Genomic DNA, 27,997 nt, shown 5'->3' with positions numbered 1-27,997 from the left:
CCCACCCCTTTCCCATTCGGCGCCCTAGAATGACGTCATAAGCGGGCGCGGACGCGCAGAAACCAGCGCCTGCGCGTGCGCTCTGTGCAGGCAGCGGCCCACGGCTTGTCACCGAGCCTGGCGGCTGCAAGGCGGCGGGGTCCCAGGGCTGCTGGGGCCGAGTCTATAGCGTGAGGCGTCCTTGAGCTGAGAGGACCATGAACCGCAGTCGGCAGGTGACGTGCGTGGCCTGGGTCCGCTGCGGCGTGGCCAAAGAAACACCAGACAAGGTGAGGCCTGGTCGCTCGGAGGTAGGGGGAGCGGCCTCTTGGCGGCGTCCGCGTCCAGGCCCGCCTGGAGAACCCGGACCCGCTACACGCGGCCCTGGCCTGGCTGGTGTGACTGGGCGGGGTGCGGCCGGCTTTGGCCTGACGTGGTGAGGGGCGCTGCGGCTCCGGGGCGGGAGTCGGGGGTCGCGCCCCACACGGTCCCGTCCCGGGAGTCCAGCCCCACCCCCCCGAATTCACGCGCACGTGGGCCTGGCGGGCGGGAAGGGGGCGGGGTTTTGCGCAGAGTGGGAAATCTCCCAGAGCCGTATTGACCCAGTGAAGCTTCGCGCCCACCCTGGTGCGTGTTCAGGCATAGCGGGAGCGGGAGCACGTGTGTGACACCCCTTTGCACTCGTGGGCTCGGCGTTCGGAGCAGGACGAGAGCTGTGGTGTAGAAAAACTCGCATGGAGACTGATGTCGTGAGGCTGGCAGTTGAATTAGGAATTTCTTAGGGTAAACCAAGTGAGATGTTGTGACAGTGGGGGATGAGAGGTAAACGTGACATATTAAGAAGGAATATCCTACAGAAGTTCAAGAATGAGTCTATGGTAGAGGTGAAGATTATTTAAGTTGTTCAGCTGATACTTGTTAAGTGCTTTCTGTGTTTGGGGCATTGTTCAGGGTCCAGGGATAGGCATAAACAAAACAAAAATTCCCTGCCTTTATGGAGTTGACATGTGCATATATGTCTGGGAGGAAATGCTATGAATGAAAGAGGTGGGCGTTGGATTGAATGTAATTGGGCCAATGATGACAGAGGTGAGAAAAGTGATAGGAATGTAAGTGGCTGGGAGGTGAAGTTCACAGGAATGAGGGATTGGAAGAGCCCCTGAAGGTTTAAAATTCCACCAGCGCACAGACTCTGCTTGTTTTATTCACCAGTTTCTCTGGTGTTTGGCTCCAGTAGGTACTTACTGCATATGTATATATATATAGAGAGAGAATAGGGCCAGGAAATTATCTCATTAGAAATTATTGAAGGAAGTATTAAAAAGGGGCATGTAACCTTAAATTTTAAAGGCCATGTGAGTTCCAAACATGTCTACACACTGGAACCACTTGGGGAACTTCAAAAAATACTGATGCCTGGGGCACCGCACTGGCTTGGTTGGTGGAGCCTGGGCTCTTGATCTCGACCTCTGAGTTCGAGTGCCACATGCCCTCCCTACCCGCAATGGGCATACAGCTTACTTTAAAAAAAAAAAAAAAAAAATTACAGTGCCTGTACCCCGTCCCACATGTTGTGATTTAATGGGTCTGGAGTGTGAGAAGATTCCCCCCACGTGGTTTTAATTGCAGACAAGTTTGGTAACCACTGCTTTAAGAGTTTGTTTATTCTACAGAATCAAAATAGGAAGAGATTGTTTATTCTACAAAATCCCAGAAAAACTGAGATCAGTGAGAGTAATTAGAAAAATAAGTATCTTAAGAAAAATCTTTTTTTTTTTTTTTTTTAAGATTTTACCTATTTGACAGAGAGCGAGAGAGGGAACACAAGCAGGGGGAGCGGGAGAGGAAGAAGCAGGCTTCCCGTGGAGCGGGGAGCCCGATGCGGGGCTCGATCCCAGGACCCTGAGATCATGACCTGAGCCGAAGGCAGACGCTCAACGACTGAGCCACCCAGGCGCCCCAAAGAAATATCTTTTAATTAAACTTAAAAGCTCTTAATTTCTGAAACAATGAATGTCATCCCTCAAGAGGATTTCCATATTACTAGAGGTAGTTTAGTGCAAACTGAGTGCTTGACTGATTCATCGTTTGTCATCAAGCATCCATTCTTGCCATGGGCTGAGCCCTGAATTATGTGCATAAACACAACGACAAGTTGATTTCTGTCTTCAAGGAGCTTACAGTTTAGCAGTGATGGGATGTTTTAAAAGGTACTGAAGATGGATTAGGTGAAGGAATGCCAGTTTTGAAGTGAAGAGAATGAGTCCAATGATCCTTTTGAACAGGATCTCCCAAGTGGAGAGTCTTAAAGGCAGCTAGAAAGATGGAACTGGGAGGGGAGCCTGGGAGGCTCAGTTGGTTGAGCGTCAAGACTTGATTTCGGCTCAAGTCATGACCTCAGGGTCGTGAGATTGAGTTCTGCTGCGTCAGGCTCCAGGCTCAGCAGGGAGTCTGGAACAAAAAAGGGGGGGGAAGAAAGATGGAACTGGAGTATGGGACTAGAGAAGGATGAGTTTGGGATAGTTCAGAGGTGATAGTTTTAGTCTTCAGAATGAATGAGCTTTGCAAGGAGGTGACAGCATGTGACTCATAGTGAATATTTGGCAGTGAGAACCGGGAAAAGAGTAGGGGACTAAGGCAAGGGTGGTTTGTTTAGGAATACCCATAGGGAAAATGAGAAGTAGCCGAGAAGAAATCAGAATAATTGAAAGAAAACGAGATGGACTATCACAGAAGCCAATTTATACAAGTTAGTCCTTTTTGAAAAGTCTGGGAAGTAGACTGAGCAGCTTTTTTTTTTTTTTTTAACAGTTTCAGGTGGGAAATGGATTTAATTATAAAGACCTGTGAAAATTCCATTTACGGTAAATTTAGGGAGTCTGGATTGAAGTTTGATTCTTGATGTCTTTTGAAGTTATATTTTACATTAGTTTGCAAACTTTTTAATTCAGAGATTTATAATGATTTCCTTAACTGTATGGTAATGAAATGTTTGCTCTCTTATAGGTAGAACTTAGTAAAGAAGAAGTAAAACGTCTCATTGCTGAAGCCAAGGAAAAATTACAGTAAGTTTAGGATCGTTGATGTCTAAAGTCCAGATGAAATGTAAATTTTAAACAGTGATGACAAGGTGATCTTATCATCAAATGGTACCATTTGGGTGACTTACCCTTTTTGTTCCTTGGCATAGAGAAGAAGGTGGCAGTGATGAAGAGGAGACAGGCGATCCTTCGGAACATGGCATGCAGAGCGCACGTACCCAGGCACGACCAAGAGAGCCCCTGGAAGATGGTGACCCAGAGGATGACAGGACGCTGGATGATGATGAGCTGGCTGAGTACGACTTAGATAAATACGATGAGGAAGGCGACCCAGGTTAGAGTTCACTCACTTCTCGTTTTTAATCACAAGCTCAGTGTATTAGATCATGCTTCTACTGTTTCTGAGCTTTTGTTGTCCTTTACGCCAGTTAAATAATCTGGCTCAAGGCTAGGGCAGATAGCATGTTTCCTAAACTAGTTTAGAAAATAAGCTAACCCACTATAAACTAAGATCTAAAAAAGCATAGTATTGTATATTTATTGCAAGTAGTCGGTATGATCTGTAACTCAGGTTGGGGGATGGGCAAAATGGGCAGAGGGGAGTGGGAGATAAAGGCTTCCAGTTACGGAATGAGTAAGTCTTGGGAATGAAAGCTACAGCATAGAGAATATAGTCAAAGATGCTATGATAGCACTGTATGGTCACAAATGGTTGCTACACTTGGGAGCGTGACATGATGTATAAGAAATGGTAAATCAGGGGCGCCTGGGTGGCTCAGTCCGTTAAGCATCTGACTTCAGCTCAGGTCATGATCTCGGCGTCCTGGGATCATGCCATGTGTCGGGCTCCCCGCTCAGCAGGGAGTCTGCTTGTCTCTTTCCCTCTGCCTCTCTTGCTCGTGCTCTCTTTCTCTCAAATAAAATCTTAAAAAAAAAAAAAAAAAAAATTGCTTCTTAATAATCCCCACACTGTGTGGATTATTGACCGTCTTTCTCACCCAGTTGAAATTCCCATCTCTGTTGCCTATCAGATGTTTAAGACCAAATAGTCCTGCCTCCTTAAAGTAGCTTTCCCTAACAGTATATTTCTTCTCCTGAGTTTTATGTTAGTTGGGGTCTACTCTAGGTCACCCTTGCAGATACGCCGTAAGAGAATTCCAGTTGGAGATAAGTTTAGTGAAAGAGGCATAATAGCACCTCTTCCAGATTCACAGCAAATTAGCACATCAGCAGTTCTGAGAACTCTTGCAATAAAGAAACCCAGTTAACTTTGTGAAACCCATCATTTTTTTATTTGATTTGACCAGGCAACCCTTTTTCTGTGTCGATTCCAGTGCTTTAGGATAATTTTATCTCTTTTTAATAATGACTTTTTAATAATAACTACACTTTTTGGGGGGGGAGGGGCAGAAGGAGAGGGAGAGAGAATCTTAAGCAGGCTCCATGCCCAGCACGGAGCCCAATGTGGAGCTTCATCTCACAACCCTGAGATCACAACTTGAGCTGAAATCAAGAGTCAGACGCTTAACTGACTGAGCCATCCGGGTGCCCCATAACTCTACTTTTAATAATGACTACAAGGAGCAAGGTAGAGAACCTGAGCAGAGTGCTAATATTTTCTAAGAGAGAGCTTTACAGTTTAGTTTTATTAGAACATTGTGAATACCAAGACTGTCAGGTATGCATTCCAAGGTCAAATATAAATGGTGTTTTTGGTTTTTTGTTTTTTTAAGATTTAATTATTTGAGAGAGAGTGCGTGTGTTGGGGGGGAGGGGCAGAGGGAGAGGGAGAGAGTCTTAAGCAGACTCCCTGCTGAGCACGGAGCCTGATACAGACCCTGAGATCATGACCTGAGCCAAAACCAAGAGACATTTAACTGTGCCACCCACGCCCCCCTATAAATGGTTTTTAAATTCCTGTTTATTATTCAGTATTTCTTTTCCCGACTATGGATGACCCATTTAGTTATGAAATAGATAGTTGGAGCTAAGATGGGATACCTTAGGAAAATGCTTTTGTCGAGATGACTTTTCAATTTATGAATTCTTACAGATACTGAAACTCTTGGTGAATCTCTCTTGGGTCTTACAGTCTATGGAAGTAATGATCAAGATCCTTATGTTACTCTGAAAGATACGGTAAATATTTATGTGGCTTTTCTAATTATGCTTCTTAAGTGTTTGGAAAACCTTACCAAATATCTGCTTCTAGTTAATGACTTATTCTCTCCACTAGGAGCAATATGAACGTGAAGATTTCTTGATCAAGCCCAGTGACAATCTTATAGTTTGTGGCAGAGCTGAACAAGACCAGTGCAATTTAGAGGTGCACGGTAAGTGGGGGACAGCCCTTAGGGAAAGGTTCTCTAAGATGAAAGTAATCACTATAATAGTTACTATGTGAATTTTCAGGCACCAGATCCTGCTGGATCTCATTTAAGTTAATGATACACAGTCTGTAGATATGCTGGTCATTGTGCCTGGGTATGTATGGTCTGGTATGTCGCTCGGACCTGACTTTTATTTATGGAAATGGGTCTCCTGGAAGGTGCTAATGGGGGGGGGGGGGGGGGAGTGTTAAGTTTTTTATTTGAACATTTTTGCCAGTTTTTCACTCCCCCTCTCTCCCCATTGGAGAAAACCTAGAAGTAAAGCCGTATAAAAATACAGGAAACAGTTACAGTCCTATTACCCTGAGGTAACTTGTGCCTTGGTTTTTTACTCTAGTCTCTTTTCTGGGAACTTTTTCTTTATGTGGTGAAGATTATACTCAATAGACAGGTTTTTAGTCTGCTTTTTTCCAGAGTCATTTAAGATATTTCCCCTTTATTTCTTCACAAAAACTCAATGCAAGGGCTTCCATTCCTCTGGTCTCCTTTCCCAGTTAAAGGAATATTTGCACACAACAGAGGTGAATGCTTTGAATCTGGAGTAGGCACTGATCTGAATTTTTCTTTTTTATTTGGGTTTTTAAATCGGATATACTTAATGTTGATATTTATTAGGTTAATCATTAATTGAATAACTGTTTTCTAAAAAAATAGACCTTCAAGATGTCTACAATACTCTGCCTCTAGATTTTTTCTTTTGTTTTTCTTGTCCCTTCTCCTGTGCACATCCTCAGACATGTTTGTCCTTCCTCAACAATCTACTAGTCATCTCTTTAAAATTTGAAGCTTTACAGATATTAGGCTAAGGCCTTTTATTATAGAAACACAGTTGCAGGGGCACATGGCTGGCTCAGTTGGTTAAGCGTCTGCCTTCAGCTCAGGTCATGATCCAGGGTCCTGGGATCAAGCCCCGCATCGGGCTCCCTGCTCAGTGGGAAGCCTGCTTCTCCCTCTCCCACTCCCCCTGCTTGTGTTCCCCCTCTCGCTCTCTGTCAAATAAATAAATACATAAATAATCTTAAAAAAAAAAACAAACATGGTTGCATAGCTCGAAAATTAAAATCTTTATGTTTAATGTTTTTTTTTTACATCTTCTAGGTTACCTTGTCACTTACTCCATTTTGTAGCGTGGCTTTCTGGAACTCTTCACAATCTTTAAGGCTGCCTTCAGGAAGTCTGTAGATTAGGCCATTTTAATCCCATGGCCCATTGTGGATCTATTTATAAAATGAAAAGGCTTTAAATAGCAGAAACCTCAGTGTGAAGTTATTCTTCTAATGATCTTTGAACTTTTTACATATTTCAAATGAAAACCTTGTGGTGAAATTTTTAAAAAACCAATTCTAATTTCAGAAAATTGAAACTGTTCACAGTTTGCCATCAATTTTTATACATTTTCCTATGAGAGCTTACTGGAGTCATTCCTTTGAATTTAGTGAGTAGCAGAGAGGGGTTAAGTTAAAGTAAAAATGGTATTCCTACTTCAAGCTAGGTCATTAAAGAGATATTTGGATCTGGTGTGGATCTCCAAATTATTTATTTAGCTTATCTCTAGGCAAGAATAAATTCAAAATTGCACTCAAAAGCTGATCTGAATGTTGATTTGACATGGATAAAAGATTTATTTTAAAACTTCATCATTTTTATCTAAAATGTAAGCTGAGTACATTGATCATAGTTAGGTTCTTGCAGGACCACAAACTTACTACTTTGAACATTCATTGTGAAGTGATATGATAGAACATGACATGGAATCTGCTGATCCAGGATCTAACCCAGATGTAGAGGTCTGAGGAATTTTTTTAAGTTTTTATTTAAATTCCAGTTAGTGAACATACAGTGTAATATTAGTTTTGGCTGTACACTTCATACATCACCTGGTGCTCATCACAGCAAATGCACTCCTGAACCCCCATCACCTATTTCACCCATCCCCCTGCCCCGCCTCCATTCTGGTAACCATCAGTTCTCTATAGTTAAGAGTCTGTTTCTTGGTTTACCCCCTCTCTCTTTTTTTGTCCTGTTGCTTGTTTTGTTTCTTAAATTCCACATACAAGTGAAATGATACGGTATTTGTCTTTCTCTGACTGACTTATTTCATTTAGCATGATACTCTCTGGCTCCATCCATGTCATTGCAAATGGCAAGATTTCATTCTTTTTGATGGCTGAGTAATATTCCATTGTGTGTGTGTGCGCGCACGCGCATGCACGCGCACGTGTATGCATGTACCCGTCTTTTTCCATTCATCAGTCGATGGACATTTGGGCTCTTTCCATAATTTGGTTGTTGTAATGGCACTATAAACATCGGGGTCCATGTATTAATAGTATACTATTTTTGTATTCTTTGGGTAAATACCTAGTAATGCAATTGCTGGATCGTAGGGAAGCTCTATTTTTAACTTTCTGAGGAACCCCCATACTGTTTTCCAGAGTGGCTGCACCGATTTGCATTCCCACCAGGACTGTAAGAGGGTTCCCCTTTCTCCACATCCTTGCCAACATCTGCTATTTCTTGTGTTGTTGATTTTAGCCATTCTGACACGTGTGAGGTGATCGCTCATTGTACTTTTGATTTATAGTTCCCTGATCAGTGGTGTTGAGCATCGTTACATGTGTCTGTTGGCCATCTGTATGTCTTCTTTGGAAAAATGTCTATTCATGTCTACTGCACATTTTTTAATTGGATTATTTGTTTTATGGTGTTGAGTTTTGTAAGTTCTTTATGTATTTTGGATACTAACCCTTCATTAGTCATTTGCAAATACCTTCTCCCATTCTGTAGGTTGCCTTTTAGTTTTGCTGATTGTCTCCTTCTCTGTGCAGAAGTTTTTAATTTTGATGTAGCTCCAGTAGTTTATTTTTGCTTTTGTTTCCCTTGCCTCAGAAGACCTATCTAGAAAGTGGTCTGAGGAATTTCTTTAAAAATCCTTAGCCTCTCTTAACATTGCTTCTTTGTAATAAAAAGCACATGGGTGGGGGGATTTCTGTTTGGGCTCTGTTTTATCAGTGTTTCCTTACATAATTTTTGAAAGACTTCTTAGTCATTGATATTAACAGTATTTTTGCTCCTTAACATTGTAACTCAGAATGATAAAGAGCCAATTGTTTTAGTTGTCATATTCCAAAAGAGTGTTCTCAAGAGCTTAATTTACATCATTGGTCTTTAAACATTAAAGAAGTAATTTTTGACAAGCATTTAGATTTCTAAATGTGAGTTATTTCTCTCCAGTGCTATTTTTTGTTTGTTTATTTTTATAGCCAGATACGCCTTTAAAAGATAATAAAGTACTCCTTATGGAGCCCTTACGAGCATTTGTTTTTGTAGTGGGTGGACCAGAAGATGGGACCGTTCTAACCAGTGCACATGCAGATGGAGTGTTCAGGCAAATGTCAGTTCTCTGTCACTGTTCCTGTTCCCTTGGAGTGCACCAGGTGATAGGAATGTATGAGACCTGCGGAATTTTGGCCGAGCACTAACAACTTTGGAGGCTCCTTTTGATGCCATCAAGTGTGTCTCAAGCACATCGGCTCCTATGGGTTTAACAGGGAGAGTCTGTCCTTTTCAGTGGGATGTGATTTCTTATTCCGACTCAATAAAGTCTCTTCCCAATATTTTCAGTTTATAATCAGGAAGAAGATTCCTTTTATGTGCATCATGATATACTGCTGTCTGCATACCCTCTAAGCGTGGAATGGCTGAATTTTGATCCTAGCCCAGATGATTCTACAGGTAATTAGAAAAGCTTAGATGGCGCAGTGGTTCCTAGTCCTGTATGTTATTCCTAGCCACATAAGTTATGTATTCTGTATGAATGTTTTCAGAATTGTTGATTTTTTAAATGAAATTGTTATTTTATGAAGTTACATAGTTCTTAAAACACAATCACGTAATTGTTTTGAGTCTGTGTGTCTCCAGGCTTCAGATAAAGAGGTAGCTGCCCTGCTGTAGGCAGAACAGGCTGACAGCATTAGGGGTTGCCAAACTGTGTGAAGTCCTCATAGAAACCCAGTATAAAGTAGCATGACCTTTCTTAGAAAACATCAAGTAAAACCAAAATGGAGAAGTACGTTCCTGTGTTAGTTGTTCTAGCCACAGCTGCACACTGCTAGGTGCCCCATCCTACTTCTTAATAAAGGTAAAACCTGGTAATACTCATACTTTACGTCTCGTTTGCCAAGCTTATTCACATGCATGTTCTGATTCAGTCCTCATTTTCACGACACTAGTGAAGGTGGAAGATGGTTTTTGTTCTCAGAACCTAAGTAGGGCCCCTGGGGCCAAAAGACTGAGCCCTTGTTATTCAAATTATGGTCCAAGGACCAGCAGCACAGTATTGGCATCACCTGGGAACTGGTCAGAAATGCAGATGTAGGGGTGCACTCAAGACCCCTGAAACAGAATATGCATTTAAACAATATTCAGGTGATAACGCATGCATGTGAAAGTTTGAGAGAAAGTGCTCTAAGACATTACTCAATCTACAGTGCAATATTTCTCATTAGAAATTTTTTAAATCAAATACCTCATTTCCTCCTGTAGGAAATTATATTGCTGTGGGAAATATGACCCCTGTTATTGAAGTGTGGGACCTTGATATTGTGGACTCTTTAGAACCAGTCTTCACACTTGGAAGTAAGCTATCAAAAAAGAAGAAAAAGAAAGGAAAGAAGGTAAACAAGTTAATGATTACTTAAACTCTAATGACAGAGAAGTTTACTGGTGGGGTGGAGGAAGGAGAACATATACTTTGTCAGACACTTTGGTGGAACAGGACAGATAGTTATGAAGTTATTGTAGTTTCTAGTTTCAAAAGGCTCATCCAAGGAAAAACTGATCTCTGATTGCACAAAACTTCCATTGGCACATTTTTCGTCCTTACACAAACCATTTACTCCCAGGTTATGATCCTTTTTGATAATAGTAACTATTCACACTAATAGGCTTTTTTGAATTTTTGAAAAAATTCTGTTTAAGTCTTTAGTATGTTGAATTCTAAATATCCATGTATGAATTCCTGTAGCTTTTAAGACTTAACTTTGGGGTGGGGGTTGATATTTATAGAACCGTCCCACCTAGATAAAGAACTACTGTAGTTTGTCTTCTGTAAAGAGTATTTATCATAGATCCCTAAAGTAACAGGAAGACAAGGTATTTCTTTCTGTAGGTCTTCAAGCAAGTTTGCTTAAGATCAAACAGTAATCTTAAGATTTAAAGAATCTTTCAAATGAACATCAGTTACAGGGGTCACTTTAATACAAACAGTAATGAAACAATTATTACAGAGTTCCTCAGCAGAGGGGCATATCGATGCTGTCCTGGACCTTTCTTGGAATAAGCTGATCAGGTAAAAAGAAAAAACATTTGGAGGGTTGTTAGAGACTATATACCCACTGTCATCTCACCTCATGCCTGCACCTGTCTCTGCGTTGTGTGTCGGGGGTCTCTGTGTCTGCGCCTTCTTCCCCTGTCCAGTATATGCCGCTTGAAGGCAGGAGCTTTGCTGTCTGTATCCTTGCAGCCCCCACGTCACCTGCCAGCTCTGAGCTCTGTAGGGGCTCGGGCTCGTTATGTATCTGGTGACCAGTGCCCCCCCGACACCACTGGGGAAGCACTGCTCCAGAGCCGGTGGTGCCGAATTGTCGTTCTTTTCATGGAAGACATTTCTCTCACTCGTTTAGTTTGCACAAAATTTCATCCAAATTTTTTAAATTGATTTAATTGTGGTAAAATATACATAATATTGACCACTTCAACTATTTTTAAGTGTATAGTTCAGGGGACATTGTTGTGCAACCATCACCACCATCCAACTGCAGAACTTGTCATCTTCCAGAAGTGAAACTCTGTATCCATTAAACAATAACTTGCCATTCTCGGCACCCCCAGGCCCAGTAACCTGCTTTGTGTCTCTGTGAATCGACCCTTCCAGTTAGTTCATATAGGTTGGATTATATAGTATCTGCCCTTTTGTGACTGGCTTATTCACTTAGCACAAGGTCATCCATGTATTGTAGCATGTGACAGGATTGTTTGGAAAGCCCACATTTTGTTTATCCATCTGTTGATGAACATCTGTGTTTCCACCTCCTGACTATTGTAAGCGATGCTGCTGTTATGCACATTGATGTACAAATATCGGTCTTAAGTCCCGGCTTTCAGTTCTTTTGAGTATATCCTCAAAAGTGAAATTGCTGGCTCATATAGCAGTTCTGTGTTTACCATTTTGAGGAGCACGTTTCAGGTGCCAATTGGCCCATTTGTATATATCTTGGGAGAAATGTGTAAGTCCTTTGTCCATTTTTGAATTGAGTTTTTTGGTTTTTCATTGAGTTGTAGTTCTTTATGTATTCCGGATATAATCTCTCATCAGATAGGCGATTTGCAAATATTTTTCCCCATCTGGTGGATCACCTTTAACTCTCTTGATAGTGTCCTTGGATGCACATAAGTTTTTAATTTTGATGTCAATTAATTTTCACTTTTGTTGCCTGTGCGTTTAATGTTATATCCAAGAAATCATTGCCAAATCCTTGTCTTGAGGTTCTTCCCTTAAGAGTTTTTACAGTCTTAGCTCTTACGTTTAGGTGTTTGATCCATTCTGAGTTAACTTTTGTAAACAGTATAAGGTAAGAGTTCCACTTCATTCTTTTGCATGTGTCATCCACATATTCTTTATGCTGATCCTTAAACAACAATTACCCCAGAAGGCCATTTTCCTAATAGCGTAGTTGGTTTAAGGGGCTTCGAAGGCAAGGAAGGTAAGCATTAGGTTGAGCTTACTTGAGCTGTAAGAATGAACTGGATTGCCCAAGGCACATTTTCTTAACATCTGTGTTACACAGGATACTTTGTAATTGTGAGCACTCTAAGGAGGATCCCAGCCATCCGGCTTACCTAGGGATATCCTGTCTTCTTGTTTGTGTTCAAACCTCTTCAGCGTTAGAACCATTTGGTAAGGGGCATCTGGCTGGCTCATTCGTAGAGTATGCGACTCTTGATCTCGGGGTTGTGAGTTCAAGCCCCACATTGGGTGTAGAGATCACTTAAAAAATATTTTTAAAAAAACAAAAAATAAAGTGCAAGTTCCTGGGCTCTAATCCCTTCGAGATTGAGTCACATCTGGAGCAAGGGCCCAAGAATCTGTTGTGTTGTGTTGTTTTTTAAAGCTTCTCCTGGTTTTGTCTGCATTGGGCCCGTTCCTAACTAATGGGCAGACGAATAAGAGATCGAATATGAGTGTGCCCTACTTTTAGGAGCCCAGTCGTTTACAAATCTGAACTGTGAGAGTAAATGACATATGCTAAATTCTTACCACATAGCAGCTGTCAGTTTGAGTAACTTGAGTTTGTTCTGATGGAACAGCCCCTCATCAATTCCAGCAGATTCAGCAGTGCCTTTCCCCAGCCACAGTCCCTAGCTCTGTGGAGGCACTAGTACCCCTGTCCCGCCCCGTCTGCCCTCGTGTCTCCTTGACTGCAGGGCCACATGTGTCTTCGTTCCTTAACTCTTCTGCTTTCTCCATCTTACTACAGACCTTGTTTCTCTTTTCCCCTTTCTTTACTGAAAAGGTACAGAATGCTTTTAAATACTTTGCATACATACCCTGGTACAGAGAGTTTGGGATCATGGTGAAGAATAACATGTTGACGTTGTTACTAGTTGGGGACCTTGGGACCTTGGTTTCTAGTAAAATGCTCCCAGTAACAAAATGCATGTTCTTTGCTCATTCATACTCCTTTTGTAGTGCTCTTCTTGGGAGTATAGCATTCAGGAGTTGGGGGGAGGGGGTAATTTAATTTTAAGCCTCATACAGTAAGAATTTTAATATGAAAGGAATCTCAGATGTTCGGGGAAGGACTAGGGTGAAAAATGTACCATGAAATTTTAACTTTTTGCTGTTGGCAGGCATTGAATATAAATAAAATATTGGGAATTTAAGTAACATTTAAATCTGTGACATGCCAAGGACTTAAAACATTAATGACTTGTATATGGGACTTAATCATAGAAGTTTGAAATTCATTGATTAGAAAAAAAGAATATCCATGATCCCCTTAAGAGACCCTGTGTCACTGAAATGTAAGTTATAAAACTGAAAGCAGTTTGTATAATGGAAGTATTTCTTAAGGAAATAATATCCAAAGATGAACCCATCGACATTTTAATAGGATATTGGTTTTCTGGGCAAATATTACTCCTAGTAATGACTTAATTCTGTATCGAGCCATTTCAAACCGGATATTGAAGAATGAGCTTTCAGTTACAACAAGAAAAGGCAGGCAAATAACATTTATCAGGGGCCTACAATATTCTGGTCACTCAGCCATGAACTTGAATTGTAACCCTTTGAAGTTGGTTGTAGCATTCTCATTGGCAGGCAAGGAAGTGAGACTGACTTTTAAGACTTACAACTAATAAATAGTAGCACCAGGAATCCATTTCAGGTTTTCTGGGCTCTAAGGCCTGTGTTCTCTTGTAGAATGACATTATTAGCACTTGATACCTAAGAGGTAGGCATATTGTTTTTCCCTATTAATAGCATTTAATGACCTTTTTTTATTTAAAAAAAGTTGATATATAAAATCACGTCATAAAATTCAGTCTTTAAAGTGACTTGGGGTGTATTCCCAAAATTGTACAACTATCTCCACTGTCTAATTCTGTAACATTTTCATCAAACCAAAAAGCAATCCATACTATAAGCAGGCATTTCTTATTCGCCTGTCCTTCCAGTGCCTGACAACCACTAATCTTTTTTCTGTCTCTATGGATTTGACTATGTGGACATTTCTAGAAATGGAATCATAAAATATGTGGCCTTCTGTGTCTGGGTTCTGTCACTTTTGTATGTTTCCAAAGTCCATCCTATTGTAGTATTTATTAGTACATCATTCCTTTTTATTGCTTGAATGGATATACTATATTTTGTGTATCTATTCACCAGTTAATAGATGTTTGGTTTGTGGGGGGTTTTTTGCCTATTATGAATAATGCTACTGTAAACATTCATGAGCAGATTTTTACACAGACCTGTTTTCATTTTCTAGGATATATACCTAAGAGTGTAATTGCTAGGCCATATGGTAGTAGTCTGTACCATTTCCATTCCCACAAGCAAGGTAGCTAATTTTTCTGTTTTGCTAGCACTTATTATTGTTTGTGTTTTTCATTATAGCTGTTCCATGAGTGTGAAGTGGTATCCCACATTTTCATTTCCCTAATGAACAACTTTTCACATGCTCATTGGCTATTTATAGATCTTCTTTAGAGAAATGTCCATTCATATTTCTTTGCCCATCTTCTGATTGGGTTGTCTTTTTATTATTTAGTTGAGAGTTCTTTATTCTAGAATCAAGTCCTTTATCAGACATATGACTTACAGATAATTTTCTCCCGTTCTGTGGATTGTCTTTTCACTTTCTTGATGATCTAATTTGCAATACAAAAGTTTTTCATGCTGTTGATGTCTGGTTCATTTATGTCTTTTGTTTCTTAGGCTTTTCGTGTCATACCTTAGACACCATTGCCTAACCCAGGGTCACAAAGATTTATACCTGTTTTCTTCTGAGAGTTTAATAGTTTTAGCTCTTATATTAGTAGGTCCATCCGTGATCTATTTTGAGGTAGTATGAGTTAGAGATCTAACTTCATTCTTTTGCATGAGGGTATCCAGTTGTCCCTGAACCATTTGTTGAAAATACTGTTCTTGAACCGTGAATAATCTTAACATCGTTGTCAGAAACAAATGACAAAGGATTTATTCTTCATTCTGTTCTGTTAACCGGTATGTCTGTCCTTAAGCCAGTACTACATTGTTAGGATTATTGCGGCTTTTCAGTCCATTTTGAAATCCAAACTGTGAACTTTTCAACTTTTCTGTCTTCCAAGATTATTTTGGCCGATTTGAGTCCCTTTCATACGAATTTTCTTAAAAGATTTATTTATTTATTTTAGAGTGCGCATGAGTAGGTGGGGCAGAGGGAGAAGGAAAATGAATCCCAGATTCTGATGAGGGGCTCGATCCCATGACCCGTGAGATCACAGCCTGAGCCAGAACCAAAAGTCGGATACCCAACCGACTGAGCAATCCAGGAACCCCCCATATGAATTTTAAAACCAGCTTGTCCATTCTCTGCAAAAAAAAGTCTGCAGGGGTTTTGAAAGGGATTGGTTGAATCTATAGATCAGTCTGTAGATGGCAGTATTTCTGTCTTAACATTAAATCGGGGCACCTGGATGGCTCAGTTGGTGGAGCATGCAACTCTTAATCTCAGGGTCATGAGTTTGAGCCCCCCATTGGGTGTAGAGATTACTTAAATAATTAAATAAATCTTTAAAAAAAAAAATCTTCCAATCCATGAACATGAGATCTCTTTCCATTCATTCAGATAATCTTTCTTTCTTTTGTAGTTTTCAATATATAAATCTTGAATGCTTTTGTTAAATTTATTTTTAAGTATTCCTTTTGATGTTATAGAAAATGGAATTTTTACATTTAGTGCTCTTGACTTTAAAAACAATTACCTAATTTGTCTCCTCCCTTTCTCAGAAACGTGCTGGCAAGTGCATCAGCTGACAACACTGTAATTCTGTGGGATATGTCCTTAGGGAAACCAGCAGCTAGCCTTGCTGTACACACAGACAAGGTATGGTGATTGAGTGGTAGATAAAAGGGATTCTAAAAAATATGGGACAAATGTTGGCTACAATAATCCCAAACATTTATATATGGCTTTTTATGAATTACAAAGTGTTTTGACATGCTGTCTTATTGGATCCTCACAGAACCCTGTATGATAGTTAGAATTACCCATTTTAGAGATGCAAATGTGGAGACAGATGAAGTGACTGGAAACATTAGTATTTTGTTGCACGTTTACAGAGACCCATAAAGAGACAGGGGTGTCGGTCACCAGATGAGGTTAAAGAATTTAACAGATCTGTTACTGCAGAACTCAGGGATCAGATGTGCTGGTGTACGTTGTGGGACTTCAGAGTATGTAGAGTTGCCCCATAAGTTTGACTGCTCCCTTTTTTGTTCTCAGAATATTTAACATTTGAGGGACATAGGTATTCTGCCAACCATGACTTGAGAAATGCTGCATTGAAGATTTTTTTTTGGTTGTTTTTTTTAAGATTTTATTTATTCACAAGAGACAGAGTTTGAGAGAGAGAGAGGCCCATGGAGAAGCAGACTCCCCGCCGAGCAGGGAGCCCTAAGCGGGGCTCGATCCCAGGACCCTGGGATCATGACCTGAGCCGAAGGCAGACGCTTAACGACTGAGCCACCCAGGCGCCCCATTTGAAAATGCTTTGTCCTTTTGATTGTGTAATACATTTGTTTCTTTAAATAGTACTAAATGTCAGAGGGAAAGGTTTATAAAAACTGCCAAATTGGTTCTCTTAAGTACTGAGCAGTTTTACCAAAACCAGACCAACACAGATCGGCTCACTTATGTTTTCTCCTGTTAGGTCCAGACTCTGCAGTTTCATCCATTTGAAGCACAGACTCTGGTTTCTGGCTCCTCTGATAAGTAAGAAAACGCTGCAGGAATCGCTGCTGCTGCCTTTGTCTCCTAATTCAGAAAGTATCACCTGATGCGCAGATAGAATATAACACTGAGTGCTTAAACTTCTGGCAATACTTGTCCCTTTCAGTCTGCAAGGGAATGTGGTTCTGTCGTAATAATGTAGTTCCTAACTAGCAACTACTTTGCCTTTTAGAGGCCAGAGGAGTAAGCCATTGCTGTGGAACAGGCTGCCCCCAAATCCAGTGACTTAAAACAATAAACATTTCTTAGGCCACTTCAAGATTAAGCTAATCTAAGCTAGATTCAGCTGGTAGGTCTGATCTTGGCTTGTTTTGGTGGGGCTTTGGAGATGTGGCTCTCCTCGTTTCACATCCTCATGGGACCAGTGGACTAGCCCACACATGTTCTCATGGAGAGGTCAGAAGCTTACGCAGAGATACCAAAGCCTCTTGAGACCTAGGCTCAGAACTAGTACAGTCTGTCTTACGTTCTGGGCCGAAACAGACAACATGGAGTGGGAAACAGACTGCCTTTATGAAAGAATTCCTACAGTTCCTGACAGGGGGTGTGGATATAGGGAGAGGTGAGGAATTAGACCCATTACAGTCCATCACAGGGGGTTTCCAGGCATGCATGTGCATCTTTTTACAGATTGGGTCTGAAGGTGGGAGAGAGAGGTAGTGGAAGCAGAAACCAACTTGCAGTCTTTATTTTCATTCCTTACTCTTTTGAAGAGTGATAGGTTTATATTTTTTAGTTGGAATTCATTCAGAATCATAAACATCTTCTGTTGGCTCCCCCAACACAGTAACCTGCCTGTGGAGAGTAAATGTGGCTAAGACATGAATTATCTGGCTCTGAGCACTGCTGGGAACAGGAAAATTCAAAGTTGTCCTGGATTTTTGGAAATAGAGAGGATTCATCTTGTAAGTTGAGGACTCAGCCTAGAGACGGTCAAGGCTGCTGTGATATCCAGAGCCACCAGTGCCTTCAAGTGACAGAACCAGAGTCCACCAGTTAATGAAAGTCAACTCCTCTTTTCTACTTTTAGAACCATAAAATAGGCTTTAAATAATTGGATCTTGAATTCACAGTGTTGTTTTGTTACCATTTCATTATAAATAAACGTAAAACATATAGAAGAATTGAACTCTTAAAACCCTAACTTGGCCTATCTGTGTCCAGGTCAGTGGCTTTGTATGACTGCCGAAGTCCAGATGAAAGCCATCGAATGTGGCGATTCAGCGGGCAGATTGAGAGAGTGACTTGGAATCACTTTTCACCTTGTCATTTTTTGGTAAGACTACATACTACTGTTTTGCTTATCTAGGTTACTAATGACTTGCTCTAACTCCATTGTAGAGAGAATCTCTGAAAAGCTTTTTCTGATGGTGGTTTGTTTTGGGGGAGGGTTGGGGGGTTTTTTTGTTTTATTTTTATTTATTTTTTAATGCTGCATTAGCATGCAGGCCTGAGTCACTGATTTATTTTTTTTATTTTATTTTTTATTAAGATTTTATTTATTTGATAGAAACAGCGAGAGAGGGAACACAAGCAGGGGGAGTGAGAGAGGGAGAAGCAGACTTCCCGCTGAGCAGGGAGCCCCCCATGTGGGGCTCGATCCCAGGACCCTGAGATCATGACCTGAGCCGAAGGCAGACGCTTTAACAACTGAGCCACCCAGGCGCCCCTGTTTTGTTTTTTTTTGGTTTTGGTTTTTGGGTTTTTTTGTTTGTTATTGTTTTTTAAGTAGGCTCCACACCCAATATGGGCCTTGAACTCCTAACCCTGAGATCGAGAGTCACAGGCTCTACCAACTGAGCCAACCAAGTGCCCCGCTTTTTCTATATCAACACCATGAAATAGATTTTAGAGTAAAAAATTTTTTTAACAATGGATCAGCTACAGGTGGTTAACATGTAAATGATTTTGCTAATTTCCAGCCATTTCAAAGGGCCACATTTTAGTTACTAATTTTGATTGTATTAATGTGTTTCTTTGAAATATTAAGCTTAACTAATCTATGTTTTTTAATGGTTAAGTTCATCCAAGAAGATACTCTTTTATTTAAATTAAATGGAGCTCCAGTGATGAGAATGCTAGCCTATTTAACTAATATAGCAGCCTCCCCGATAGGAAAAAGTGTTAAGTTCTTTGTTTAAATATCCTTAATATGTGTAGGATAACAGTTTTCTGTGTAGCATCCAAAGATTCCACAGACTTTTCAATCCATGGAGAAATAAAATCCCAGCTTTCATCAAGAAGATTAAAGATACATCCATTAATTTCCTAATTTTCCTAAAGTAAAATATGTAGTACTTTATGAATGAGGGAAAAACAGCTTTCTTAAAATAAGTGGACAGTTTTAATAAGGTTCCTGAAACAATGATTCTGAGCACATTTAATCTCATCTCTGTGCTCAGAGGTACAGTGCCGGTCCCAGCTGCATGGCCTGAAGCCAGATTCCATTTCGTGGTGATCAAGAGTGAAGTCTCAGTTGTATTTGAATGTTGTGTTGGTTGTACTTTGGCTCTCAACACTCAGGCACACATATTTCCTGAAGTTATTTGCTAACAAGTTTTCATTAGTACTAAAGTCACAAATATTTAAGAAAATGGGAAGTGATTACAATAAAATGGTTTGCCTCCTTTGCTCCAGGCTCCTAGAATGAGACCTCTGTCCTCTTATGTTTTTGTCCCCTTCGCAGCCCAGCCGTCAAGACCGTATCACTTGTCCCCTTTTCCCCTCCCTGTTTCCTGTCGTGGCTGTCGCCCTCAGCCAGCACACAGGCCCAAGTCTCTCTCCCATCCTTGACTAGGTCTGTCTCTTGGTTCCTTCTTTCCTCCCCTTTCTTGGAAGTGTAACAACCCACCATAATCTGCCTTCCTTATCTGATTAAACCTTTCCACCAAAATGTTGACACCGTTCATCGCTTTCTTCAGAAGCGCTGTTTCCTTGGCTTCCCTGATGTCCTTTGTTATACCCTCTCTCTGATTCTTCTGTGAGCTCCTCAGCCTGCACCCTAAGTGCTGTGCTTCCCAGGCTTCTGTTCCCTTGGATCTGACCTCTGCTTGCACATCTCTCACCCTGGCCTGCACCACCACCAGAGCTTCATCCTCATACCCACTGCATGGTACACACACCAGCTGCATCAGTCCCTGCAGGAACAAAGTCCGCTTATACCCAAGTAAATTTTTCATGTTATTTTTTAATAAGCTCCTCAGGTAAATAGCTGGTTTTCACTATAATTTATACTTTTTACCCATTGCTAAATTTCATTGCCATGTAGCGTGACCTTGCCCGTCTTTTACTCTTTCCAGGCTAGTACAGATGACGGCTTTGTATATAATTTGGATGCACGTTCAGATAAGCCAATTTTTACACTTAATGCACACAACGATGAAATCTCTGGTGAGCACAGTGTTTCATTTTGTTAACTTATGATGACGTCAATCTGCATGTCAGAGTCTGAACTAACCTCTTCCTTTAGGTCTTGATCTAAGTAGTCAGATCAAGGGCTGCCTTGTGACAGCATCAGCAGACAAATATGTGAAGATCTGGGACATACTGGGAGACAGGCCAAGTCTGGTTCACTCTAGGGACATGAAAATGGTAAGAATTTCTCTGGGCATCTTTCTTTTCTGCTTTTTTCTGTTTCTGACCTGTATTGTCATCTTTCCCTAGGAATTTTTGAGCTTAGTCACATTTGGTGAGAGGTTTGTGACTTAGTCATTGATTTCCTCTAAAACTGTCCTATCTGGTTCCTCTCCCACCTGACATGATTAACAGTTGTTTAGGAAGAAGGGTGGAAAGAGGATTTTCTAGGACTTAAGCAGAATGGCCAGGGCTTGCTTTTTTAACCCTGAATTGAGGACCATCCCAGGAAAGCTTGGACCTTTAGGGCACTGTAGCTGGTAGGGTCAGTTTATCTGTCACTACCTCTGCATAACTAGTTTTGACTACACTGAAATGGATTACTATGTAGTAGCAAAAAAAATTAGAAATAACCACAATTCATTTAGCAAATATTTATTGAGCACCTACTATATGCCAGGCACTGAATTAGTATAATTGTATATGTAGAACACTGCACATCTGTTTGTGTGTACAAATATTTATGGGGAAAGTAAGTTACAGACTCAATTATATAGTACTATATATCCAGCTTATATTAAAATGCTTAAACATTTATATTTAAATTTAGAATATCCTATCCCAAAACATGAAAAAATATAAAAATCTTACAATCACTGTTTAATACATATGCATTATAGAAAATATAAACAAAAAAATTACAAGTTTAAAAAATCATTTAATGGTGACCTGTAGTAGCATCATTGCTTAAAAAGGAAAATAAAAGTTTCTAGGAATACTGAGCGGATTAGAGACCTGAGTAGTCAGAGTGCACACATCCTCACGGAATGGCCATCGTGCTGAACTTGTGTGGCTTCGTCTCTGGTAATGGTCCTGCCACCTTGATTCTGAACTACTTTGCAAGAGGCTTAAAAGAGGTAATGGTGAGTTGGTTCAAGTTTGTGTAGGCAGGAGCAGGGGTTTAGATTGGGGCTTTCTGGAAGGACTGAAAAAACTGACCATCTGTTTTCTTCTTCCTAGGGAGTTCTGTTCTGTTCTTCCTGTTGTCCTGATTTGCCGTTTATTTATGCCTTTGGAGGTCAGAAAGAAGGGCTTCGGGTCTGGGATATAAGCACAGTCTCATCAGGTAAGAATCTTAATTCCCTTTTTCTAAATGAGAAAAATGTGTGGCTTGAATACACGAGGTAGATCCAGTGTTCATCCTGTAATGTAGTCTGCTTAGGGAAATAGACAAGATCACATGTAATTTGGAGATGTTCATGTTCACAAATTTGTCTTCACAATTTAAATGTAGACCGTTTTAAAAATATTTATGACAGGGCGCCTGGGTGGCTCAGTTGGTTAAGCAACTGCCTTCAGCTCAGGTCATGATCCTGGAGTCCCGGGATCAAGTCCCGCATCGGGCTACCTGCTCAGTGGGGAGTCTGCTTCTCCCTCTGACCCTCCCCCCTCTCATGTACTCTCTCTCATTCTTGCTCTCTCAAATAAATAAATCTTTATAAAAAAAAATATTTATGACAAAATTTGAATTTACGGGAAAGCTGGAAGGAAATATAACGTGGTCTCTAAGAACAGTCCTCCCCTTCCCAGCGTGAATAACCTGCCTTTTCTCAGCTACTTGCTTCAAAATCGAGCTTTCCCCCTCCCTTCAGGGGAACCTGGCTGCTTATTTATTACCTTGAGGTAGTCTGGTTTGTCCTATAAACACAGAAGACGTAGCTCCACTGATTCCTGAATCTTCCATGTAGAACAGAGGTTCTAAATCCAAAACAAGTTTTCTGCTGGTTAATGAAAGAAAAAAGTCACTTTATCAAGGTAGATTAAATAAAACCAGGACAAGGCGAAGAAAGTTAAATGGTAGACTAATTTAAAACACGATTAACCTCATTCAGAATGTTAATTTGGACTTATTTCATTTCCCATTTATAAAATGTTAAATTTATTTTCCTAGAATTTCCACACTGTTCATTTCTACATCTCTATCTAATCTGGTAATTTCTTAACTATTTATGTTGTAGTAAATGAAGCATTCGGAAGACGAGAGAGGCTTGTTCTTGGCAATACGAGAAGTTCATCTATTAGTGGCCCTTTTGGGAGCAGAAGCTCAGACACACCAATGGAGTCTTAATGTGGAGCATAAAATTTTCTGTTTTTTAAAAAGCTGACCTAGAAACATCCATGTGTAGCTACAGCCATGTAGTGACTGAAACAAACTTCATTATTTCCTACTGCCAGACATTCCTCTGCAGCTATGGCGGCAGCACAAGCAGGGCTGGTCTTTGCGTTTGCCTTTTCAGTGTGTGGTGTTTAGGGCTCCTACTACATTTCTTGAAGAGGATAATAAAGAGGTTTTTAAAAAATAATTCCTTAAATAGGCCATGTGTCATAGGTAACCTATAGGTTTGTAAAATAGGTAGGTAGTAATTTGTGGAATTTTAGAAGAAAATCCTCTGATCTTAAAAGATGGGTAAACCCAGGCCTAGAAAAGCTGTGATTTGGCCAAGATTGCACAGTAGCCATAAACAGGGGCAGGTGCCCCAGGAATGGAATTGCTCTTTCCTGACTTGACTGTTTTCCAGTTAATGTTCGTGACTTTAGAAATGTTCTCAGTGCTACTCGTAAAGTTCAGTAACTAAATTAAAAGGGGGATGCCTCTTTTCCCCCAGCATGGTATTCAAAGAAAAAAGAGACATTACATTATGATAAAGGTGTCAGTCCAACAAGAGGATAGAACATTCATAAATATCATAGGAGCACCTAAATAAAGCAAATGTTAACAGACCTAAAGGGAGAAACAGCAATACAATAGTAGCAGCAGAACTTAATATCCCACTTTCATCAATAAATAGACTGTTCAGAAAGAAAGTCAATATGGAAACATTGGCCTTTACAGACATATACAGAACATTCCTTCTGAAAGGAACAGAACGCACTTCTTTTTCTCAAGCACACATGGGAAATTTTATCAAGCACACATGGGAAATTCTCCAGGATAGATCACATGTACCACAAAAAGTCTAAATTTCAGAAAATCGAAGTATCAGGTATCTTTTCTGACCACAATGGTATGAAACTAGAAGATTACATGAAGCACACTGGAAGATTTGCAAATATATGGAGATTAAATAACATGCTACTGAACAGCCAATGGGTCAAATAAAAGAAAAAGAAAAAATACCTAGAAACAAGTGGAAACACAACATACCAAAACTTATGGGATATAGCAAGAGCAGTCCTAAAAGAAGTTCACTGCATTCAATGCCTGCTCAACCTTTTACACCTCAAGAAACTACAAAGAAGGAACAAAGCCCAAAGTTAGTAGAAGGAAGGAAATAAAGACCAGAGTGGAAATACATGAAATAGAAACTAAAATGGATCTAAGAACTATTCTTTTGAAAACTGACGTTTTAAAACTAAGGAAAAAGGACACAAAATCAAACATAAGTTGTTAAAACTGGTAGACCACCAAAATACAAAGGATCATAAGAGACTACTACTATGAACAGTTAAGAGTACAACAAATCAGACAATCTAGAGGAAAGGGAAAATTCCTAAAAATACACTACCAGCAAATCTGAATCACGAAGAACTAGAAAATCTGAAGGGACCAATTACTAGTAAGGAGATTGAGTCAGTCATCAAAAACCTCCCAACAAACAAAAGTTAAGGATGAGACTGCTTCACTGGTGAATTCTACCTAATGCCTAACCAATCCTTCTCACACACTTCAAAAAATCGAAGAGGAGGGAATACTTCAGACTCATTTTATGTAAGGCCAGCATTACCCTAGTATTAAACTAGAAAAGGACACCACAAAAAAATTATAGGCCAGTGTCCTGATGAACCTAGGTGCAAAACCTTCTACAAAATACTAACCAAATTCAACAACATTAAAAGGATCCTATATCATAAGCAAGTGGGATTTATTCCAGGGATGCAAGGATGGTTCAATACCTGGGAATCCATCATGATACATCTCATTAACAAAGGATAAAAATCATAAGGTCACCTTAGATGCTTGAACATCCATTATAAAAACAAAGTGGGTTCGCAAAACAAAGGGTTAGCAGGAATGTACCTCAACATAATAAAGGTGATGTATCACAAGTGTACAGCCAGCATACTCAGTGAAAAATTGAAAGCTTTTCCTCCTAAGATCAGAAACAAGACAAGGACCCCACTCCTCACTTTTATTCAACCTAGTATTGGAAGCCCTAACCAGAGCAATTAGGCTTTGGTAAAGGAGAAAGCATCCAAGGCAGACTCCACCAAAAAACTGTTAAAACTAATAAAATTCAGTAAAGTTCCAGGGTACAAAAATCAATATGCAGAAATCTGTTGTATTTCTATACACTAACAATGAACTATCAGAGAAATTTCTTAATCCCATTTACATTTGCATCAAAAAGAACAAAATAGGAATTTAACCAAAAGGGAAACTATAAGACACTTATGAAAAAAATTGAAGACAAATAGGTGAAAAGATACTCCATGCTCTTGGAATGGAAGAATATTGCTAGGATGTCCACACTACCCAAAGCAATCTACAGATTCAGTGTAATCCCTATGTAAATTCCAATGGTGTTTTTCACAGAAATAACCCTAAAATGGGTGTGGAACCACCAAAGAACCTCAAATAGCCAATGCAGTATTTTTTTTTTAAGATTTTATTTTCAAGTAATCTCTACACACCACATGGGACTCAAACCCACAACCCAGAGTTCAAGAGTCACACACTCCACCAACTGAGCCAGCCAGGCTCCCCTAGCCAAAGCAGTCTTGAGAAAGAACAACAAAGATGGAGGCATCATGCTTTCTGATTTCAAGCTATGTTACAAAGCTACAGTAGCCGGGCGTCTGGGTGGCTCAGTTGGTTAAGTGACTGCCTTCGGTTCAGGTCATGATCCTGGAGTCCCTGGATCAAGTCCCGCATCGGGCTCCCTGCTCGGCAGGGAGTCTGCTTCTCCCTCTGACCCTCCCGACCCTCCCCCCTCTCATGTGCTCTCTCTGTCTCTCTCTCTCGATTAAATAAATAAAATCTTTAAAAAAAAAAAAAAAGCTACAGTAGCCAAAATAATACGGTATTGGCATAAAAACAGACACAGATCAAGTGAACAGAATAGCCCAGAAATAAACCCATCCATACATTGTCAACCTACAACAAAGGAAAGTTGCCAAGAATATACAATGGATAAAGGACAGTCTCTCCAATAAATGGTGTTGGTTAAACTGGATGGCTACATGGAAAAGAATGAAACTAGACCACTATCTTACACCATATATAAAAACCAACTCAAAATAGATTAAGAGCTGACCATAAGACCTAAAGCCATAAAATTCCTAGAACATCAGTGATAATCTTGACATTGGTCTTGACAATGATTTTCTAGATCTGACGACAAAAGCAAAGGCAATAGCAACAAAAACTAAGTTTGATAGCATCAAATTAAGCTTCTGCACAGTGAAGGAAACTGACGAAATGCAATTTACAGATGGGAAAATATTTGCAAATCATCTGATATGGGGTTAATATCCAAAATATATAGAGAACTACAACTCTAGCCAAAAGAAAAAAAAATCTGATTAAAAATGAAGAGTACTTGAATAGACATTTTTTAAAAACGACATACAGATGGCCAGAAGTATGTGAAAAGGTGCCCAACATCACTAATATCAGGGAAATGCAAATCAAAACCACAATGACACAATCATTGGAATGGTTATTATCAAAAAGACAAGAAATAAGTGTTACAAGAGTAGAGAAAAGGGACCCTTGTGCACTGTTGAAGAGAATGTAAATTGGTGCAGCCACTATGGAAAACAGGATAGAGGATCCTCAAAAAATTAAAAATAGAACTACCATGAGATCCAGAAATTTTACTTCTGGGTATTTATCCAAAGGAAACAAAAACAGTAACTCAAAAAGATATCTACACTGACATGTTCATTGCAGCTTTATAATAGCCAAGACAGGGAAACAACCTAAGTGTTCATCGATGGAAAAGAAAGTGTGTTTGTGTTTGTATACACACACACAAAGTGGAGTATTACTCAGCCATAAAAAGGAAGGAAATCTTGCCATATGTAAAAACATGGACCTTGAGGGCATAAATTATGCTAAGTGAAATAAGTCAGATGATATCATATGATCTTGCTTATATGTGTAATTTTTTTTTAAATCTGAGCCCATAGATATCATAGATAAATCTGAGAACGGATGGGTGAAATGAGTGAAGGTAGTCAAAAGGTACAAACTTCCAGTTATAAAATAAGTCATGAGGATGTAATATACAGCATGGTGACTAAAGCTAATAATACTGTATATTTGAAAGTTGCTAAGAGTAAATTGTAAAAGTTCTCATCACAAAAAAATAATTTGTAAGTATGTATGTGGATGGATATTAGAATTGTGAGCATTTCACAATATATACAAAAATCTAATCTTAATGTCCTGTAACTGAAACCAATATAATGTTATATGTCAATTATCTCAATTAAAAAAAAAGTGAATGTGAAACACAAAGTAAAGATTGCCCCCTGAGGCAAAAGACAGTGTATCTTAATTGCTCCTGTCATGGCCAAAGTGTATTAATTCTCCCAAATGTTCTACTTCTCCCAACACTAACTTCTCTCCCCCAAAAGGAGTTAAATATAACAAAAAAGAAATGATACATGATGGTTATATTAAAAGCAAATTAAACAGACTCATAAATTTGGTTTCCTGGAACTCTGCAGTAGATTAATTGGGAAGTACTCTCCGAAAACCTGTAAGGAAATCAGGGATGCAGAACTGGGCAGAGGGAAAAGTTGAACCATTAGGAAGTTTCAACAGATGTCCCTTTCAGATCTTTAGCTCTAAAGCTGAAATGACCCTCCATAGAAGTCTGGAATTAAGGCACCCCCACCTCATCATTTGGTTCAAGCTGTCTGCCGGGAATAAGCAGTCTCCCCAGGCAAGGCAGCTGCCATAAGCTGAAAGCCATTTCCAGAGAAAAATTTCACTGGAAGCGGTCAGTAGCTAGCACCTCTGGAAAGAGCTGCTTATTCATGAAAGGGATTCTAGGTGGTACATCCCAGCATCCATTACAGAGTGCAACATCTAATTTTACAAATGCTGGACTAAGAAATACAGGTCCTGGAAGGCCCAGAAATACTGAGGAATTAAGTCATTGAGGAAATACTGCACCAACAGCCAGAAGAAAACATAAATCCGAAAAGGAATCTGGCATCTGAGACAATTTGTTCCCTAAGAATATGTGTAGATTCCAGAAAGGTGGCTAAGGGCCTGAGAAATTGAGCACTGATTTTTTTTTTTTTTAAACCACACAGTGCTAGTGGGAAATAAAACCAGTATCCAGAAGGATCAAGTAGATGGTGCTTGAATAACCCAAGGCTTTGAGTTGGCCTAGAAATAATGACTAACCAGAAACTTCCTCCCACAAACAGACTGAAGGCC

General features: G+C 39.9%; 2 protein-coding genes and 1 long non-coding RNA gene across 14 annotated transcripts in view; 1 reads left to right on the top strand and 2 right to left on the bottom strand.

The window, feature by feature from the left end:
* The first annotated feature begins 53 nt into the window (after nucleotides 1–53).
* On the top strand, nucleotides 54–27,254 carry PWP1 (PWP1 homolog, endonuclein). The gene is made up of 15 exons (XM_045872656.3): nucleotides 54–269; nucleotides 2,986–3,044; nucleotides 3,170–3,354; nucleotides 5,074–5,159; nucleotides 5,257–5,353; nucleotides 9,035–9,145; nucleotides 9,956–10,086; nucleotides 10,699–10,760; nucleotides 15,966–16,062; nucleotides 16,889–16,950; nucleotides 18,133–18,244; nucleotides 20,268–20,358; nucleotides 20,438–20,559; nucleotides 21,562–21,667; nucleotides 22,560–27,254. Exons 1-15 carry the CDS (start codon nucleotides 198–200, stop codon nucleotides 22,667–22,669), a joined length of 1,503 nt encoding a protein of 500 aa, XP_045728612.2. The 5' UTR covers nucleotides 54–197; the 3' UTR covers nucleotides 22,670–27,254.
* On the bottom strand, nucleotides 3,816–10,055 carry LOC135364394 (uncharacterized). Its single transcript, XR_010411367.1, has 3 exons — nucleotides 9,939–10,055; nucleotides 6,514–6,627; nucleotides 3,816–3,944 (listed from the first exon to the last, which is right to left on the bottom strand). It is a non-coding gene; the product is annotated as an uncharacterized LOC135364394 (long non-coding RNA).
* Nucleotides 21,618–27,997, bottom strand: part of PRDM4 (PR/SET domain 4) — a 54,397-nt gene continuing 48,017 nt past the window's right edge. For 6 of the 12 annotated variants that reach the window (XR_010411356.1, XR_006790557.3, XR_010411363.1 and 3 more), the window contains 2 exons: nucleotides 22,219–22,322; nucleotides 21,618–21,755 (listed from right to left, as the gene is read on the bottom strand). The gene's annotated coding sequence lies outside the window, so the exon portion shown is untranslated. Of the gene's footprint in view, nucleotides 21,759–22,218; nucleotides 22,323–27,997 lie in introns of all 12 variants that reach the window. The other 6 variants (XR_010411361.1, XR_010411359.1, XR_010411358.1 and 3 more) reach the window with 5 other exon arrangements.

The sequence above is a fragment of the Mirounga angustirostris genome, unplaced genomic scaffold, assembly GCF_029215605.1.
Source record: "Mirounga angustirostris isolate CCGP_5_RB_7025 unplaced genomic scaffold, mMirAng1.0.hap1 SCAF_5, whole genome shotgun sequence".
NCBI classification, from domain to species: domain Eukaryota; kingdom Metazoa; phylum Chordata; class Mammalia; order Carnivora; family Phocidae; genus Mirounga; species Mirounga angustirostris.
The sequence above is the reverse complement of the archived record's forward strand: the minus strand, read 5'-3'. Positions and strand labels throughout refer to the sequence as shown.

Excerpts from the sequence above, each read along its gene's own strand:
- PWP1 (XM_045872656.3), top strand. The coding sequence starts at position 198 with ATGAACCGCAGTCGGCAGGTGACGTGCGTGGCCTGGGTCCGCTGCGGC. Across the intron at positions 5,160-5,256 it reads ATGTTACTCTGAAAGATACG|GAGCAATATGAACGTGAAGA; the intron begins GTAAATATTTAT and ends TCTCTCCACTAG. Across the intron at positions 20,560-21,561 it reads ACTCTAGGGACATGAAAATG|GGAGTTCTGTTCTGTTCTTC; the intron begins GTAAGAATTTCT and ends TCTTCTTCCTAG.